Source organism: Drosophila pseudoobscura, chromosome 4 (genome assembly GCF_009870125.1).
Source record: "Drosophila pseudoobscura strain MV-25-SWS-2005 chromosome 4, UCI_Dpse_MV25, whole genome shotgun sequence".
NCBI classification, from domain to species: Eukaryota; Metazoa; Arthropoda; class Insecta; order Diptera; family Drosophilidae; genus Drosophila; species Drosophila pseudoobscura.
The window spans coordinates 21425431-21442478 of record NC_046681.1 but is presented as its reverse complement, the minus strand read 5'-3'; the positions used below and the strand labels follow the sequence as shown (position 1 = coordinate 21442478).

The 17048-nt window shown below is 43.5% G+C and overlaps 3 protein-coding genes across 4 annotated transcripts; 2 read left to right on the top strand and 1 right to left on the bottom strand.

Annotated features, from left to right (window-relative positions):
• Window positions 1–98: 98 nt before the first annotated feature.
• Window positions 99–4180, top strand: Ir25a (ionotropic receptor 25a). Its single transcript, XM_001356539.4, has 9 exons — window positions 99–376; window positions 632–781; window positions 855–1130; window positions 1191–1629; window positions 1925–2039; window positions 2116–2361; window positions 2438–3030; window positions 3090–3605; window positions 3669–4180. Exons 1-9 carry the CDS (start codon window positions 262–264, stop codon window positions 4063–4065), a joined length of 2847 nt encoding a protein of 948 aa, XP_001356575.4. The 5' UTR covers window positions 99–261; the 3' UTR covers window positions 4066–4180.
• Window positions 4181–5308: 1128 nt separating this feature from the next.
• Window positions 5309–7133, top strand: Fnta (farnesyl transferase alpha). 2 transcript variants are annotated; one of them, XM_001356538.4, is made up of 4 exons: window positions 5309–5426; window positions 5497–5820; window positions 5877–6237; window positions 6320–7133. In XM_001356538.4, exons 2-4 carry the CDS (start codon window positions 5682–5684, stop codon window positions 6822–6824), a joined length of 1005 nt encoding a protein of 334 aa, XP_001356574.3. In that variant the 5' UTR covers window positions 5309–5426; window positions 5497–5681; the 3' UTR covers window positions 6825–7133. The 2 variants fall into 2 exon arrangements, with proteins under 2 accessions (XP_001356574.3, XP_033235480.1); XM_033379589.1 differs by having other exon boundaries at window positions 5342–5426; window positions 5672–5820.
• Window positions 7134–7762: 629 nt separating this feature from the next.
• LOC6902910 (uncharacterized) lies at window positions 7763–15376 on the bottom strand. Its single transcript, XM_015180510.2, has 5 exons — window positions 13817–15376; window positions 11041–11144; window positions 10105–10221; window positions 9566–10041; window positions 7763–9482 (listed from the first exon to the last, which is right to left on the bottom strand). Exons 2-5 carry the CDS (start codon window positions 11140–11142, stop codon window positions 9074–9076), a joined length of 1104 nt encoding a protein of 367 aa, XP_015035996.1. The 5' UTR covers window positions 11143–11144; window positions 13817–15376; the 3' UTR covers window positions 7763–9073.
• Between the last annotated feature and the right edge of the window lie 1672 nt (window positions 15377–17048).

Sequence of the window (17048 nt, the reverse complement as noted above, 5' to 3'; positions counted from 1 at the left end):
TTGGTTTGGGTGGTCGGGTCGTATAGGGTTGGGGGTTGGGGTTATTATCCAGTAAATTGATTATCACCAAGGTTACACACATGTCCACACATTGTCCTCGTTGAAAGTGAAATTGTCAGTGGCATTGGTTGTGGTTGTGGTTCTGGTATGGTATCCTTTCCGACAGGATATTCCGACTCAGTGGAAATTTGTTCTTCGTGGCGTACGGTCTATTGCTGATTGCTGAGATCTCGGCCCGCGTCCCCCCTATGTGCCGATACCATGTTGGATGTTTGCTTAAAGTCTTTCAAATATTTATGGCTTCTCGTATTGTTGACCCTACTAAGCGGTTGGAATCGGGAAACATTGGCCCAGACGACTCAAAATATTAATGTTTGTAAGTGGTAAAGCCATCGATTTATAAATTAACATATAGGATATAGAAAATATATGTATATATGAACAATAAGGGAATTGTGAAATACTTGAATTTATTTCCTTTTGCGATCTAATTATACTCCCATAAAAGTATATATTAAGCGCGAGAACGGGGGCAAGTAAACCGTTTCTAAGCCACGTAATGTTTTTGTCCTCTTTCATGCCACACTACACTACCCAACTCTTCCAATCCAATCCAATATTGGGGTGATAGTCTTCATCAATGAGGTGGACAACGAGCCGGCGTCCAAGGCAGTGGATGTGGTGCTTACGTATTTGAAGAAAAACATCCGCTATGGCTTGTCCGTGCAAATTGAATCGATCGAGGCCAATAAAACGGATGCCAAGGTGCTGCTGGAAGCAAGTGAGTGAAATGTGAGGAGAAATTATCTCCGAATCATTCATGATCATCTTTCGGTCATTATTTCACTTTAAAGTTTGCAACAAGTATGCCGATAGTATTGAGAAGAAAATGATGCCGCATCTGATCCTGGACACTACCAAGTCGGGCGTGGCCTCGGAGACGGTGAAGAGTTTCACCCAGGCCTTGGGTCTGCCCACCATCAGTGCCTCGTACGGTCAGGAGGGGGATCTACGGCAGTGGCGGGATCTGGATGAAAGCAAGCAAAAGTATCTGCTACAGGTGATGCCCCCGGGCGACATTATACCCGAGGTCATCCGGAGCATTGTGCGGCGTCTCAACATCACCAATGGTATGCCACTCCTTGCAGAATTAACCCCTGAATGTATCAGTATCTGTATCTTGCCCCCAGCGGCCATCCTATATGACGAAACCTTTGTGATGGACCACAAGTATAAGTCCCTCCTGCAGAACATTCAGACACGTCATGTGATCACAGCCATTGCCATGGAGGGCAAGCGGGAGCGCGAGGAGCAGATCGAGAAGCTGCGCAATCTGGACATCAACAACTTCTTCATTCTGGGCAACCTTCAGTCCATACGCATGGTACTCGAGTCCGTGAAGCCCGCCTACTTTGAGCGAAATTTCGCCTGGCACGCCATCACCCAAAACGAGGGTGAAGTTAGCAGTCAGCGCGACAATGCCACAATCATGTTTCTCAAGCCCATGGCATATACGCAATTCCGGGATCGCCTGGGCCTCCTGCGCACCACCTACAACCTGAACGAGGAGCCCCAACTGGCCTCGGCATTCTACTTTGATTTGGCTCTGCGCAGCTTCCTAACCATCAAGTAAGTGGCCGAAACGCTATCAGCACTTTAACTATTTTCAATTATGGGTAGAGAGAGCTAAGGGAGCTAGCTCAATTCTGTAGGACCCAAATGAGATACATCCAGGCCACTATATGAGGAACAAACAATTTATGTGATGGAGCGATAATAATTTCCATTGAACTTTACTTAATTTCCTATAACAGTATTAGTATTTATATATGCAACTGTATAAGAAACACCTTTTTAGATAGATTAGTAGATAAATCCCATTCGCGAATACCTGATGAGTATGATTATTATTCTTTTTCCTCAGAGAAATGCTTCAATCGGGTGCCTGGCCCAAGGATATGGAGTATCTGAACTGTGACGACTTCCAAGGCGGCAACACACCCCAGCGGAACCTCGATCTCCGGGAATACTTCACCAAGGTGGGTGTCTGTCTGCTGTGTTTAGGTGGTAAGCTGGCAATTATGGTTGATTACAAAAAACACATCCCGTCCGTAGATAAGCGAACCCACGTCGTATGGCACTTTCGAGCTGGTCACGCAACCGAAGCAACCGTTCAATGGCTTCAGCTATATGAAGTTCGAAATGGATATAAATGTGCTCCAAATTCGTGGCGGCAGTTCAGTGAACAGCAAATCGATTGGCACGTGGACAGCTGGCCTGGACACCCCCCTCACCGTCAAGGATGAGGAGCAGATGAAGAATCTGACAGCGGATACGGTCTATCGTATATACACTGTTGTGGTAGGTGCAATACTGCCTGCTACCCTGCTATTCAGAGGTATACCTGCTATATATTTTCTGTTATTTCGTTCCTCAGCAACCACCCTTCATCATGCGCGACGAGACCGCTCCGAAGGGCTACAAGGGCTACTGCATCGATCTGATCAACGAGATCGCCGCAATTGTACACTTTGACTACACCATCCAGGAGGTAGAGGACGGAAAATTCGGTAACATGGATGAGAAGGGCGAGTGGAATGGTATCGTCAAGAAGCTGATCGATAAGCAGGCGGACATCGGCCTGGGCAGCATGTCGGTGATGGCCGAACGAGAGATAGTCATTGACTTTACGGTGCCCTACTACGATCTGGTGGGCATCACCATCATGATGCAGCGTCCCAGCTCCCCCAGTTCGCTGTTCAAGTTCCTCACCGTGCTGGAGACGAACGTGTGGCTGTGCATCCTGGCAGCCTACTTCTTCACCAGCTTTCTCATGTGGGTCTTTGACCGGTGGAGTCCTTATAGCTACCAGAACAACCGGGAGAAGTACAAGGATGATGAAGAGAAGCGCGAATTCAATCTGAAGGAGTGCCTCTGGTTCTGCATGACCTCGCTGACCCCCCAGGGCGGTGGGGAGGCTCCCAAGAATCTGTCCGGACGTCTTGTGGCTGCCACTTGGTGGCTTTTTGGGTGCGTTTCGTCTGCCCTCTCATCCCTATCATTTAATCATATTTCACCAATCCCCCCAGTTTTATCATAATTGCTTCGTACACGGCCAACTTGGCTGCCTTTCTGACTGTCTCCCGTTTGGACACGCCCGTCGAAAGCCTGGATGATCTGGCCAAGCAATACAAGATACTATATGCCCCGCTCAATGGCTCCTCGGCCATGACGTACTTCGAGCGTATGGCCAACATTGAGCAGATGTTTTATGAGATCTGGAAGGATCTATCACTAAACGATTCATTGACTCCGCTAGAGCGATCTAAGCTGGCCGTGTGGGATTACCCGGTCAGCGACAAGTACACCAAGATGTGGCAGGCCATGCAGGAGGCAGCACTACCGGCTACACTCGACGAGGCTGTGGCGCGGGTCCGAAACTCAACCGCGGCCACGGGATTTGCTTTTCTGGGAGACGCCACCGATATACGGTACCTGCAGTTGACCAACTGCGATCTTCAGGTGGTGGGCGAGGAGTTCTCCCGAAAGCCCTATGCCATAGCCGTGCAGCAAGGCTCCCATCTGAAGGATCAATTCAATAATGCGTGAGTTAATGCGTAGTACACATAAGAGAATGCATTTGTCCGACTGATACGATTTTCTTAAAGCATTCTAACGCTGCTCAACAAACGACAACTGGAGAAACTCAAGGAAAAGTGGTGGAAGAATGACGAGGCGCAGGCTAAGTGCGACAAGCCAGAGGATCAGTCAGATGGTATCTCCATACAAAATATAGGCGGTGTGTTCATTGTCATCTTTGTGGGTATTGGAATGGCCTGCATCACACTCGTCTTTGAGTACTGGTGGTATCGATACCGCAAGAATCCGCGCATCATCGACGTGGCCGAGGCCTCCACTGCAGATCGTTCGAATGCCAAAGACGTTACTGGCAAGCTGGCCGATGGCGTAATTTTGGGCAATTCGGGGGAAAAGTTTGAAAAGTCGAATGCTGCACTGCGTCCACGTTTCAATCAGTATCCGGCCACATTCAAGCCACGTTTCTAGGAGAACTCTATTAATTTATAGTGTAACTCGCACGGAGAATATCTACGTCTAGCAATTAAGTAAATTTGTGGCACTTTGTGCACTTTTATTCAATTCGTAATAAATGTTTTGCTAATTCAATAATTCAAAATTGTGTATTATATATTAAAATATACATAGCTCCTTATCAGCACTACCCAAAAATATCAATCGTTACTAGTGATGGTCGACTACACAGCTATTGAAGACTATGTGCCAAGGAATAAAAACCTAAAAATTAGCAGGCAGTTTGAGCAAGACAAATATTTGTGTCTTTCAGACTACATTGAAGTTGATGCCGAGTATCAAAATCATAGATCATTTATTTATTTATTCCAATGTAATGCATTTAAATCCTTGTCGCTCAATTCACTTTCAAACATTTTCTATTTGGCGCTCAAGTTTGGTGGAACTTGCTCTCTTTTTTTGGGATTTGCTCTCTACTTGGGTCGGAAAATCCTCTCTTTAATACTCTAAGGAAAAGGATATTATAGAGTTGAGAAAATGTTTGTTTTAAAGCTATCACTGCGAAATTTTGCAGTTTAGTGTCTACTTGCAGAGACCTAGAATACGTACCGGCATCGAGATATACATATATGTATGTACATATATACAGGAAACTATTCAAATGCATGAATAGGTACATAACCTATCTGAGAAAAGTTCATATAAAATTAACGAAATAGGGTATAGAAATGTCCATACTATACTCCGGTTGACAAGCAACATGTCTGTAAACGTGACACTCCATACTCACGTTGTCACTGTTTCTGTATAGAACTTTTTTGTTTAAATCATGTTCTATACACAATACAACAAAACGGAGTACCCAAAAGTAACAAACTTGTAGAAAATTGATTCATCAATGGGATAAAATTATGTAGGCAAAACTCAGAGTCTTTATTAGCCAGCATTATTCAACGGAATATAAAAATTGAGGAATTGGGAGGATAGCTCTTTTATGTTTGAGCTTTTTTAGACTTAATCCAATAAAAGGGTGTATTTAAAACAAGCCAGTCAAATAGAAAATTGATTAATGTATTCGATAAAATTATGTGGGCAAGGATGAGGGTGCTATCTAGCTAGTAATATTCGACGAAAGAACAAACACGAGGAATATGTATAATATAACTTAAATAATTCGTCAGTACATTTGCGGTATATATTGAAAATGAGACGGTATATTTTGGTATATTTCGAAGGTCTTGTACTTTTCATAGTATTTTCTAGTATTTTCCAGTAGTGCACAAGAATAATAAAATTTATAATAATTTTTACGCAAATAAAACAACCAAAACTGTAATCGAACTCTGTGATAAGCTCTAAATAGTCGCCAAAGAGTGGTAAGTAATGGAGTTTTATTCAGACGAGGTATTCAATAAACACAAATATCGCTGTTTTTGTCGACGTCAGTCAGTAAATCAACAAATAGTGGCAGGCCGCCACCGCCAGCCAGCGATAAGTGGTTTCTACTTTTATACAACACACAAGACAACGGCCAGCAGCGACAGAGAGCGAAACGATTTGAGCAGCTATCACATTCTCAGAATTTCCACTCAGTTAAGAAGTCGTTTATCCAACGCTGTAGGTTCACAGAAATGGGTGACAGCTCGGATGACGAATACTTGGGCACGGAATGGATTCCGTACAGCGAGCGCGCGGAGTGGGCCGATATAGCGCCGCTGGCCCAGGATGACGGCCCCAACCCAGTGGTATCCATAGCTTACAGCCAGAAGTGTGAGTAATGCCGAATAAGATTAGTGTGGCAGACTGAATGTAATGTTTGATTGCAGTTCGCGAGGTATTCGATTTCATGCGTGCCATAATTGCCAAGGGAGAGAAGAGCCAGCGTGCCTTGGACCTGACCACAGACGCCCTGCGCCTGAATCCGGCCAACTACACGGTGTGGCAGTACAGGCGCGACATACTGAGAGAGCTGAAGGCCGATCTGAACGTGGAGCTGGACTACCTAAGCGAGGTGATCGGTCAAAACTCGAAGAACTATCAGGTGTGGCACCACAGGCGCGTCATTGTCGAGATGCTGAACGATGCCAGCAACGAGCTGGAGCTGACGGAGAATGCCCTGATAAACGATGGAGATGCCAAGAACTATCACGCCTGGCAGCATCGCCAGTGGGCCATACGCACATTTAAGTGAGTAGGAAAAATCGCTGTTTAAGCTGTTTACTGCGATTGTACTTTACTGTATTTACTGTATTTGGTACATGTCTTGCAGCCTCTATGATTCCGAGCTGTCTTTTGTGGATCGCTTGATCGGTGAGGACCAGCGCAACAATTCGGCTTGGAATCAGCGCTTCTTTGTGATCAAGCACTTGGGCTTCAACCCTAACCTGGTCGATCAAGAGCTGATCTACGCTATGAATCGCATTCGCATCATCAAAAACAACGAGAGTGCCTGGAACTATTTGATAGGAGTAATCCGACAGAGCCCGTACGGAAACGGGCTGCTGAACAACCATCCGGCTGTGGTGGAATTTGCTGAGGAACTCTACCAGGCCGGCAACCGTTCGCCATATCTGATGGCCTTTCTGATCGACCTCTACCAGGAGCAGACAATGCAGAACGAGTGCAGTGACCGCGAACAGAAAGCACGCAAGGTGTATGACCTATGCGACGACATGGCTAGCAAACACGATGTGATTCGGCGCAAATACTGGCAGTATGTAGCCAATCATTTGAAGGACCAGCTGAACAAGAGCTCTGAGAAGGCGAATCAATAGTTCCATCAGTTCCATACTTGGCTTCGTCTTAGTTTTAATCTATTTGCGTACTTAGGCCTTCTTTATACAGAAATAAATTTAAATTGTAACCTACCCATCAGCCATGTTGCAAGCCCCAAACTCAGAACATTTCCACATCCATATATCATCTTTCATGCATGTTTATGTGAGTGTGCGAGAGCTTTTTTGTTTGCCGCATTGCTTGCTTTGCCTTGCCACACCGCTGCCATGTCCATGCATTGTTTATCTAAGCGCACCGGCGTGTTTGTACACGTAAATTTCATTAAATTAACAATGAGGCAGAGATAAGTTTAGCGCAGTATGTACTCTAGCTGGGAAGCTCTGTTCTCTGTTTTGAGTGGCAGAAGTGAGCCCATAAATTATAGAAAATAATTTTATGTTATGCTTGGTAAGAACAATCTTTTGTGTGAAAGTCTCTAGGTCAGCTACAAATTGTTGTGGGAAAATGGATGATACTTTTCTTCAGAGCGTTTAAAATTGCTTGAGACAGAAAGGAAAATGTAGTCACAGTCACATTTTTAGTATGAATTAGTTAGTATTACATAATCGCTTATCAAGGATGCATAAACAATTGGATCAGAAAACAGAAGGGTCAGGTTTAGCTAGTCATAAATTAGACTTAAGCTCCTGCTGGGTCGATGTCGCTTGAATCGCAACCCGAAAGCAATTTCTAAGATAATTTTAAGAGTTGTAAGCTACTGGGGGCACATTTCTATATAACATCCTCTCTAAAAGAGCATCATACAATATGTGTTCAGTTATTATCTGTAACGAGCCCTTTATCGACTGCTGCTGTAATTTGTTTGTTATCTTTTTCGTTTGGCGAAGTGGAGGTGGCGGTGAAGGCAGGAAACACCTTCAGTTGCTGTCTCAATATTGTTATTTATTTAAATTTTTTACTTGTATTTTTTTTTGTTTTTGTTTTTGGTTTTGTTCGAGTACATACAATATAGCAGTTTTGTAATATATAACTTTTTCATTAATTTGATTTTCTTGCATATATTTTGAGTTCTTTATAATGGAAATTCTCCCAGGAGCGATTCCAATTAGAATCAATCTTCTGAGAGGAGTGGTAGGGGGGGGAGAAGTATGTTCTTAAAATCAAGCAGAAGACATCTTTGGCGTGTTTTTTTTGGTTTGTTTCTTTTTTTTTAGTTCAGCTAAATAGGGGCAAAAAATCATTGATCATTGAGTACTCGTTTGCATAGTTTAATAAAATTTCGTAATAATAAAATATATATTTATTTTGTTGTGTTTTTTGTTTGGTTTTCGCTTTCGTTATCCTTCCATTGGGCTTGGCTTGTGGGTATATATATAAATTAGAAAAAAGCCTATAAATCCAGATTTTCTTGTCGTCTCAAAAAATCAAAGCATTTCGTTTGGGCACAGCAAGTATTTAATAATATCTGAAAAATATATATGTATATATGTTTGATGTTTTTTGTATAGTATTAGATTCTTTAAATTGTCAAAAAAGAGGAGGAGGAAACGTGTCGTGTGCAAAGCTCTGTTCCATGGCCCAAACGAAATATTTGTTTGATTTTTTTTTATTCCCAATTACGGAGTATCTTCCCATTCAGAGAGTGTTTTTGTTTTTTTTTTTGCGCGGAGAGCCAGAAGAGAGAAGTTGTTGTTCTTGTGTTCGTTTAGTACATTTAACAATTTGATATATAGAGTTAATATATATATATATATATATATATATAATAGTTTATAATAAATTGATGCGCTCGTTTTGTCTGGTCTGCTTTACGATCCATTCATTCTGTTTGTGCTTGCTCCACGTTCTTGGAGTACATTTTTGTAAAAGCATTTTTAGCAAAAAATTAAAAGTTTCTCTCTGTTCTTCGGTTCCTTTTTTAAAATTTTCGGACTTCAGCGTTCATTCTCTACGTAGACTTTGATCTCGAATTGTTATCAATACCCCCATATAAAATAAATCCTTTAACTGCTGTCGAAAATGTCCGTTCTCCGACGCCGCGTTCTGTGTGAGGAGGAAGCTTCATATACCATCTATAAATATACTCGTATTCGTACAGGTTCCATTAATAGATTAATAGATATATGTATGTGTAATCGTTTAAAAAATCAGCGCCACTTTTGTTTGTGCCTGTGTCCTGTCTGTCCTAAAGAGTCCTAAGAGGTGCTTACAGCATTAAGCATAAGTATAGCGTAGGTATAGCGCCCCAATCTGAGAACCTGCGAATCTGAGAATCAGCGTCCTGTTCCTACTTGTCCTCGCCGATGCCCTCGTCGGTTGTGGTCTTGCGCTCCCCTCTAGCCTCGTCGCTGCGGATATCACATTTTTCAGCCAACATATCCTCGATGCCCTCGTCGACGGTCTGGCTCTGGCTCTCGCCATGCACATGCTTGCCCAAGCGCCCCGCAACAATGACGCACTCCCCCTGAGGTAGTGGCGGAAACTTGGCATAGGATGAGTTACTTATGGTGCCCACAGTGCTATCCTCGTAGCAGTCGGGCGTCATCCGCACGCGGCACGTTTCGAAGGCCTTCTCGTAGCCGAGTTTCGTGTACAGATTCCGGGACGCATCATTCTGTGGACGAATCACAACGAAAGGCGTATAGCCACGCTCGATGACCAACTGCGTCAGAGACTTGGCCAGACGGATGCCATAACTGCAAAACGGGTGAACGAATTTATGGTTTAGAGCATTCAAGGGTCCACACATCTATGGGTAACACTATACAGCCATACTCACCCCATGCGTCGAAAATCTGGACGTGTTTGCATTGAAAACATAGCACCGTAGTACGAGTGGACCATCCATGCGGCCAGCTCACTGGTGTCCTTGCGAAAGATCCCCAAGCCGGGCAGCTTGCGCACGAGTATGTCAAAGAGCCGGACGCATTCGATTTCATTGGCAGGATATAGATCGTGTATGCCCTGCACATTGTCCAGGGTCAGCGGACGCATCTCCGCATCTTCCGGCAGCGGCTCCAGTTCCAGTTCGGCATTGAGCTTGTTGCACACATAGATATCACCACTGAGTCGCTCCATCACACCGAACTTTGAGTAGAAGTCATCCAGGCGATTCATAATGGCGATGTGCGTAAAGTTCAGGTACATAGGCTTCTGCCAATCTATAAGTACATCTTCGGTGCGCATCATATCTACATGCTCGATGTGTGCGGATGGACAAAATATCCCCAGGGTTTGGTAAATATTGTTGTGCGGCTGCAATATCAATTTGAGCGTTTTTTGATTTTTGGTTAATTTTTCTGGTTTTATTGTACTTACCGCAAGCGTGCATCCTGGAAAATGAAGAATTATCGGTTTTTCTGGCCAATCCTTAGCAACATAAAACTTAAAATCCCAAATACGATCATTCAGGTACGTTTTTATGGTTTGATGAAACTGCAAAGATACGAGTATGCACAATTTTAATTAAAATTTTGTAAAGAACTTATAGTTTCGGGTTCACATGATTACTATAGCCTAAGAGTTCCGTGGAACCATCGGTCTCGAGCATCAGATTCGTACACATTCTATGGGCGTATTTAAATAAAATATTTAAATGGACATTTATCCCTCAAAAGCCGGTTGAATGCAGAAATTACCACAAAAATATTCACAGCCCCAGCGAGTCACGTGTTGGTGGAAATCGCATTCCTAAAGCTGTTGGTAACCGCCCCGAAAAGAAAAGTTTTTTCCCACTGAAAATCGAAACTTTAGCCAACTTCAAATCCTTGAGGCTGGTGCCAAGCCGCCGAAACTCCCTGCCACAGATATAGCCAGGGCTATAACAAAAGCACAGGCACAAGCCACACGTGATGGTGAGAGGGAAAGGCCAGGGCGGAGGGGTACAGTTCAAATTGAAGTACAACAAAAATAAGAGAAGAGTAGAGAAGCCAGCGTAAACAGTGAAAACAGGTCAACAAAAAGGAAAAACTGCGAGCCCGGCTCGGTTTGGGTTTGGGGTTGCATGATTTGTGGTATAGGCGGGCTGTGACGACGCCTTCTGAGTGCCACCCATTTTCCCATCCGTTTCGGTTCGGTTCGGTTCGGGAACATGCAGGTAATTGTTGGTAAATTATCTGAGAAATGGGCGTGGTAACTCTTTTCTGGGTGTCAAGTTACCGCTCAAATGCTCTACTGTTTTCGGAGATAAAGAAAGGAGCGAGAGGAAGAGGAAGAGATGGGGGGATATACACAGGGGGATATATTTATACGTACCTTTAATGATTCCGGCAGATAGCGTTCTAAAGTTACCAAAATTTCTGGAAGCTCTGATTCATGCACCAAACGAAAGTGTTTACCTTCAGGAATGATTTCCATTTCTGTGGAAAAACAACAATACCAAGAAAATCAAATAAATGCAGGTTTGACGTGGGGTTAATCATCTCGGCTATTACCAAGGATTTTTCCTCTCTGGGCTATACTTATACTCCTACAATATATGTAACGAAACCCTACGTATATGAAGGTCTCACGTTTTGGCCTCTTTCAAGGTCAGAGCTCAACGACAAAGTGAAATGAAAAGTCACAAAAAACAACAAGAACCGGAGAGAGTGGGCGCCACACACAACCGGACGGAGAGGATGCTCTGTTGCAAGTGCTTCCACGGTACATGGGGATTGTGGATTGGCGACAGGACTCATACGATGAGGACACATGTGGCTGCCGTTGTTGCTGTTACCTGCTTAGCCATGCAAATGGGTTGTGTGTTGTGCATCGGAAGGACATCAGCAATTGAGCCAAATTACCAGCAAAGTGCAATGCCAAAATACCAGCATTGAACGGTAATCATCAAAATTCTGCCTCCTCCCCAACGTCCATAAACAATTTGATTTGATTAACCGAAATTTGAGCCAATTAGCGTCAGGTATTTTGATTCAATGATTTGGGGTACACTTAAATGGGAAATACTGGGCTGGGATTCCACTGGATTTCAATTGCAGCGATCAATATTTTATCTTCAGAACATTAGGAACACCCAAACTATTCACAAAAGATTATTTCCTTGGGGTCAACCTATGCTCTACATCTTCTGAATTCTGATATTTTGCCACTTTATTTGTTTGTTATCGTGTTTGATTGATTGCCGTTGTGATTGATTGACTAATGCGCCAAATATCATTATCCTTCACTTGTCCAAGGACTCTCCTCTGCTCTGTTTAGAGTCTCCTCCCTGGTGGGTTACTATGACTATTTACTGCAGCTATAATATTTGTGTGCTGTGTCCCAAAATGAACGTAATAGTGTGGCACATGCTGGCTGGAATTAGAATTAGTCATGTTGTACATGAGCCAAGATCCCATTCCAGAGAAACGGCGTGGGCGGATGTGGACCCCGCCCTGGCTGCGACTGCGACTGTGAGCGAGACTACTGGCCAAGATATGCCACGAATGTGTCTGCATCACCACGTCTGCTCCGGCTCAGACAGGGCTACGGCTATACTGCATGTGTAGCATACGAGTATTCATCTACTCGTAAATGCAAGACAAAATCAATATCAGACCTAAGCGTTTTTTCTATTCCTGTGAAGAGCACACTTGGTCCGCACCTCGGCTTGTTCGGGTTGTTGCATGACGAAGCATAATGAAGGGAGCCCGAGACCGATTTTGTTGATTTTTATGGATAAAAATACCGTTGACATTTCACAGCGACACTCCGCACGGGCGGTTCCAGACCAAGTCAGAATCCGATTCCCGTTCGCACTAGCCGTATTCCCCGTTCCTTCCTTCCTTCCGAGAGTACCTGTGGCATGCCATCGCCATCGCACTTGCCAGCCAATTTATTCTGCTTTGCTTGTTTTTGCTGTTGGCCTAATTATTGAGATGCCGTATGGCTGCGATGCGTTAATTTTTAAAAACCCCTGCCAGAGGGTCTTATGAATTCGCCATGAAGTTGGTTCTTCGTTCCGTTCCCTTCCCTTCCCAAGAAATGGCATGATGGGAGGACCATGAGGGATGAGAAGTGTAGAAAGTGAAAGGCAAGGGGATGAATAAGACAGATTGGCAAAATTCCAAGGTGGCGGAAATTAAGAATACGAAATAAGGAAGTAAGAAGTAAAAAAGAAAAGAATTGCAGGAGAAAACTGAATGGAGTTCTGAATAATTTCACGATACGGAAGATTTAACAACAAAAGAATGAAGAAGGAGAAGGTATACATATGTATAAGATCTCCTGAAAAGAGTCAGGAGCATTTTGAAAGCGGAAAGAGATTGAAAAAATCAAGAAAAAGGATTAGAGAAAAGATCGATAAGAGCAAAGGATTGAGTAGTAAACGGGAGACATAAATTAGGAGGAAAAAAGTGGATTAGGATAATGAAAGAAGAAACGAAGTAATAAGAAGATAATGTTGAACATCGACAAAGAATTTAACAATTAAAAACGAAAAGACTGTATAAAACAGGAAATAATTATGATTACTAGTTTTGAAGAAGAAACAAGTACCAGGAGAGGGTTGAAAAATGGATGTTCGGAAAGTCACGATGATATAATTCAGGTAAATAAAGAAGAAACAGGTTAGGTTAAAGAAATTGAAAACGAAAGAAATTATAGTACAACAAAAATATAACTTATAGTAAGAAAACGTTAAAAAAAAGAAAAGTTCAAGTTACAGAAAGATATATAAATAAAAACTTTGCTAAAGTGTGTTGAATGTAAGGATTAAAGGGTTCCTAATAACTAATATTTATAGGGGATTCAAAGCTCTTCAAAGACACATCCTAACCCATTCCATTGGCAGATTTGCAGGGTGTTCACCGATCGATTTGGGACATTAGTTGTGGGTCTTAGGCGCCGATTTCGTTTCGGATGCGATTTCTTGGGGCGCATCGCATCCACGATAATTGACATGCACATGTGCATCTTGACTTTTCAGGGAATGGCGCACAGAAACGTTTGGTAAGCGACATTTTCGCAATTAAAACAAAACGAAAAAATGAAATACCCACAGATTTCGACTCTTACTCTTATAGTGCCCATGACTGGGTGCGGAACTTACAAAAAATATTAATTCCGTTGACCTTGTGTGAATTTCTGTGCGGTGCTGCTGCTGCTTCTGCGGTGTTGCGGCGGCGGTTGCGGTTGCTGGTGTTATTCTTGGCCTTATCCTCGAGGCGTGTCTGCTTTTGCGTGTGCCGTATTTATTTGTTTTAATTATTAATATTATATTTTATTTGTGTTAAAATGTGTTTAATAAATTATATGAATTTATCATAGACTTTTATTGGTTTTACTTTTTGGAAAAAGTGTAGTATGAAAATAATTGCTGTATTTATCCTTTCTTTCTATCTTTTGTTTTTTTTTTTTTTTTATAAGCGAATCACAGATTTCTTTATTAGAAAATTCTTTAATTACTTGATGTAGTTATTATTTTATATATGTTTTTATTTCTCTAGCTCTGGATTTTATTTTATTGATAATTTTGTGATGAAATTGCTTCGCTGCTTCGGTTTAGGCCTTTTTCGAATGGAGATGTCGGCAGGCGTGAGATTCAGACAGAGAGAGACATAGAGAGAGAGCGAGAGACCAGCAGTTGTATGATGGATGATTGATTTGATTGATGGAACCTGGACTATATCGGATATCGATGCAGCACCACTCGATAGACGCACACACACAGTTATGTTATGTTATCGCTTCAGTTGCTGCTGGAAACCCCTTTTGTTGTAGCCCCCGTTGCACCTCCACACAGACAGGCCTAACCAGCGGCGTTGCGTCTGGCAGAACCGATGTGGTTCGGTACGGTACTCTCTCTTTACGGTTGCACGGCTCTGTCCCAAGGTACAACAACAGGCGTGTGCTGCTGTGCTGCTGCTAGTCCAGCATGGCGACCCCAAACGAAGAGTGCGACTGGGACGACCGGGACGACCGGGACGACACTGGGATGAGGGGGAAGCGACTGGGCTGATGTTGCTGCAGCTACACTTTTCGGTACTTGTGCTTGAATGATTTTTTCTTGCTTTAAATTTTAGTCAGCTTGTACGCCTTTCTTTAATGTATATCTTGTGTTAATTAGAAATTGATTTTCTGGCCCCGGTCTGGCCTGATTCTGCTTCCGTTGCGACTTCTTGAGTGGGCGGCTGTATGGAAATATGCTCTGGCTTTGGCTTTGGCTTTGGCTGCGACTGTAGTGTCGTCTGGCCCGAATCGGATTCGGATACCGTTTGAGTTAATACCGTTCTGACCAGCCAGCCCCAAGGACGCAGACACACACACACACACACAGTCACGTACACGCACCCACAGCACAGTACACGCACAGGACAGGCAAATTGAGTTCTACTTCGGGATAATTCGATTGCGGCTGGCTGGGGGCTTTCGGATCAACTTTTTGCATCGACTGTGGATGAATTTGTTGCGCTGCTGTTGTTGTTACAGCTGCTCCTGCCGTGGCTCTGGTTGTTGCTGTTGCCTTCGCCTTGGATGGTCTTGGTCTGTCGCCTGGTTGTTGTTTTGGGCTACGTGTCCGTTTAATTCCGCAATGAAAAAACCCGAACTGAACTGACTGACTGACGACAACGATATGATTTCGAGTCCCAAGGAGCAGAAGCACCAAGCGGCAGCCGCAGGAGCAGAAACAGCAGCAGCAGCAGCAGCAGATGTTGCCACACGTTTCTATGCTGTTGCTGTTTTCACTGTTATTCGTGCCGCCATACCGCTTCATACCATGCCGCTTCTTGTCCATATTGCAAATTCGAGAACGAAGCCAACTGCAACGTGGCAGCGCCGTCCTCTTCTATCGTTCTGCGTCGCTTGAATTCGTTCTCTCTGCGCTCTGCCTCTCTCTCGAGGGAATGCTCGCTCTTTCTAGCTGACTCTCTGGGTACACTTGCAGTAAAAAGGGTGTTCAAACGGCAGAGCACCACACACATCCATAAGGACACTAAGAACCGATTATATAATTATTTAATTCAATTTAATTTTTGTATCTCAGGAAAATTCTTGGGTTTTAATACAGTCCTGGGCAGTGTTTCTGACATTGGAATTAGCATATCATATGTATAGTACGTGCACCCAAAAGTATTTAATTAAGGAATTGAAAAACACAAACGATACCTTACGATTATATTTTAGTACAAGTCCCACCTTTAATAGGATTTACGAACACTTATTTAATGCAAAATATTATGTCGCATGATCTATACTATCCCTATAATATATGTATGTAGTATATCGAAAATAAAATTATATTGAAGTTATAGAATTTCCGCTAATTATATTCTTATACTTGTTCCTCTGGTTCTGCTTCTCCCAAAATGTTCTTCTCCGAAAAACAGGTATTTTTACGTGCTCAATAATCCTTCTAGTGTACAGCTGTGAAATGTTGTTCGCATACACCTTCACCACCTGGAAATTCTCTCAGTGTGCCTGCTCTTTGTTTTTGCTCGTCCTCCTTGTGTTTACCTCCCACTTCGGAACCGGACCGTAGCTGAGGCTGAGCGCCCTGCAATTGTGTGCGTGTGCAATGCGCTCTCACTCTCTCTGGAGCGTGTCCTTAAATGTGAGTGACGAGACGAAGGGAGTTTTTGCCTTTTGTTTTGCACGTTGCTGGTGCCGTTGCCTGGCGTAACGTAACTGTACACCGGAGCCGGAGCAGCGGCACAATTTTCGCATGATTGGGATGCGTTTTCTAAGCACATTATGCGGCAACGACAGCTACAGCCACAGCCACATTTATTCACAGCAGCAACAACGGCAAGAATAGCAGCTAAACCCGAATAAACGGTAAAACAGTTGTTGGATAAAAGAAAAATGGCCACGGCGTCCGCGCAATACGTATACGCCACGTTGTGCCGACACATTTTAGAGCACGTGTCACTGAAGCCGGCACTCTCTCTCTCTCTTGCTGTCTCTCCGAGTTTTGTTTATGCCGCACAGCTGTGAGAATTGGACGACGGAGGAGAGTCACATCCACTTCCACATCCCATGTCTATGCCGAAAAAAATCCATTTTATTCGCCATAATTTGGACTGATACTCGTATGCCTCCCTGAATGACCAGAAAACGTTTTGCGGACTGGACCTGGACCCCAGCTCAAGGTCGCCGTTCCACTCTCCATGGGGGGAGGGGAGTTCGGAGATGAACTGCTGGTTCGTGTGTCTGCAATTGACATTTTTATTGGCACTAAGTGGTGCAGAAACTAGTTCCAGTTCCAGTAATTAAAGCAGACATGAAGACGCGCCAAAACACGCCCGGGGCGTTGCATTCGAGTTGCGAAACTATATAGGACC